The following is a 2262-nucleotide window of genomic DNA, read 5'->3' as shown; positions in this document are numbered from 1 at the left end:
TTCGCACAGATGATGCCGCACTCACAAATTAAATTCGAAGCAATTGTATGTGTTTATCTTCAAAATTTGAATCGTCTAATAGCAGATAGCGTGATAACATCTCAATGCACATCAACCCACCAACGTTGTGTTCGAGTGGGTTTAAATTTACCCACACTGCCCCATGTATCAGTTGGCATTCTGGGACCATAGGAAGTCCCATGCTCATCGGTATATAGTAGTGACCAGTGGTTCTTTCTGGAGTACCGGTCCCATCTGTACTCACGGTCGCTCAACCATGGCTACTGTACCGTCCCCTCAACAACTGCCCAACCCATACACTTCTCTGGCGTGGCTATCGCCTGCCGCCGCCAATCAATACGAGGGTTCACGCTACCTCTATGTAGCTTCTCTCTCGGTAGGCGGAGTGTTGCATTTTGACATACAAGTCTCTGCACCCGTCGGCTGACCTACTTCCTTCTCAGGTATTTATCTGGGATTGGATGATTGCTTGGCCGGACGAGTACAAGATCATATCCAAGGCACCCATCTGTCCTTCCAGCATTATTTATTCTACCTCTCGGTAAGCTTATTCAATTATACGTGACTTCTGGAAATCCGTTTATCTCAGTCATGAAATTCAGGATAAGCGTTTTCTCTTTCCTTTTGACTAGCGTCATATTTCAGGGTTCATCCACCTCATCAAGTGGTCGAGATATATTTTGATTTCGTTCTCCTGCAGCCGCTCCCGTAGGCTCCTGCGAGATACTTCTGGATGTCATGACTTGGTCCCTCACCATCAGCGTTCCGTCTACATCGGCGCTCTTCTATCTGCGTATCTGTGCGGTTTTCCACAACTCAAGGATTGTCGCGGTGATCTTTGGGGTCCTATGGCTCTTTATTCTCGGCACCGCCTTTTTGATTCCCTTTTCCCTCACTGGGATGCACATAGGCACAACGGACTGGTGCATCGACTCCGGCGTAAAGTTCTTTGGCTCTTTGGTCGTGATTTCCAGTGTCACATCCGACACACTCTCCTTTTTCGCCATTTCATACAGGCTCGCATCGTCCTCGATGCAGGGAAGCAGCCTAAGGGATCGATTCAGGGCGTTCGTCCGAGGCGACGGGCTTCCGAGAATATCGAAACTGCTCTTACAGGGCGGTCAGTGGTACTACTTGTGCGGACTCATTTCTCCCGTCTGGCTGCGCGATTACCAAAATGACCTGTTCTCCTCAGCGTATCCGTCGCAATGGGCGTGGTGACGATGTCAATGATCCTCTCGCCCCATACATCTCCCGTCTTCCGTGCGATGTTCCCGATTCCCAATATCGCCCTGAAGAATGCCATGGCTACGCGCATCTTCCGCCAAGTCCACCTGGGGATCATCCAGACAGACATGTCTTCGTCGCACTGCTCCGGGCAGTTGCGCATGCGCGGGTTCTCGAGTCACGACTTGCGCAGTGCCGTCTCTGCAGGCAGGAGCCTTGAACACGACGTATACCAATTGGAGACGCGGGGGGTGGATCACCGTGTCCCGCTTGCCGACCACATCGACATCGAGATCACCAAGACGATTGAGACGCGCCGCGATGTGCCAGACGATATACCTGCGAAGGCGGACGTGGAGTTGGCGCTTGGTGGGATGTAGGATGTTCGGTCTCCAGTGACTCATGTTGCTATGTTCTTGTGGCTGGTGATGCACTTTACTACGATGTATCACCATTCCCGACCAGCACTATTGTATTCGTACGCTAAGCTACCAAGGAGAGCAAGAAGTTTTGAATGGGAATAGAATCGTGTTTGTTTCCAGAACTACCAGCTACATTCTCCAGTGTTCAACTATTGACGGTTACAACAATGTAACACAACGAATGGCCAGACTGTTCATTTATGACGTCTATTTATTATTTGGAAGAGTGTCGCTATCTGCAACAAGTTCAAATTACTGTGCCATTACGACCAATCCGGCCGGGGGTGTGACAACGGACAGCCTTGTAACGATCCGGCCACCCGGCCGGAACGGTCGTGACAGCGGACAGTGGACACATTGCGGCCAGCCGGCCAAGCCAGCCGCTGGGGAGGGAAAACTGATGGGGTGACCGGCCAGCCGGCCAAGTCACGGTCTGGGTACCCAATCCGGCCACTACACCCGTGACATAGGACATGTCTAGGATTCCGGCCTGGCCAACCCCGTTCGGACGCGTGACTGGCCGGATTGGTCATAATAGCACAGTATACTCAACATTAATGTCCTGATCTATCCTCGACGACAGACCTCAACA

General features: G+C 51.5%; 1 protein-coding gene across 1 annotated transcript; it reads left to right on the top strand.

Annotated features, from left to right (window-relative positions):
- Positions 1-277: 277 nt before the first annotated feature.
- On the top strand, positions 278-1628 carry SCP_1100970 (hypothetical protein; the record flags this gene model as incomplete). The annotated part of the gene is made up of 5 exons (XM_027762533.1): positions 278-397; positions 465-562; positions 624-667; positions 722-1157; positions 1217-1628. 5 exons carry the CDS (start codon positions 278-280, stop codon positions 1626-1628), a joined length of 1110 nt encoding a protein of 369 aa, XP_027618334.1.
- Positions 1629-2262: the final 634 nt, after the last annotated feature.

This window comes from Sparassis crispa (assembly GCF_003851025.1).
Source record: "Sparassis crispa DNA, contig_000011F, whole genome shotgun sequence".
NCBI lineage: Eukaryota > Fungi > Basidiomycota > Agaricomycetes > Polyporales > Sparassidaceae > Sparassis > Sparassis crispa.
The sequence above is the reverse complement of the archived record's forward strand: the minus strand, read 5'-3'. Positions and strand labels throughout refer to the sequence as shown.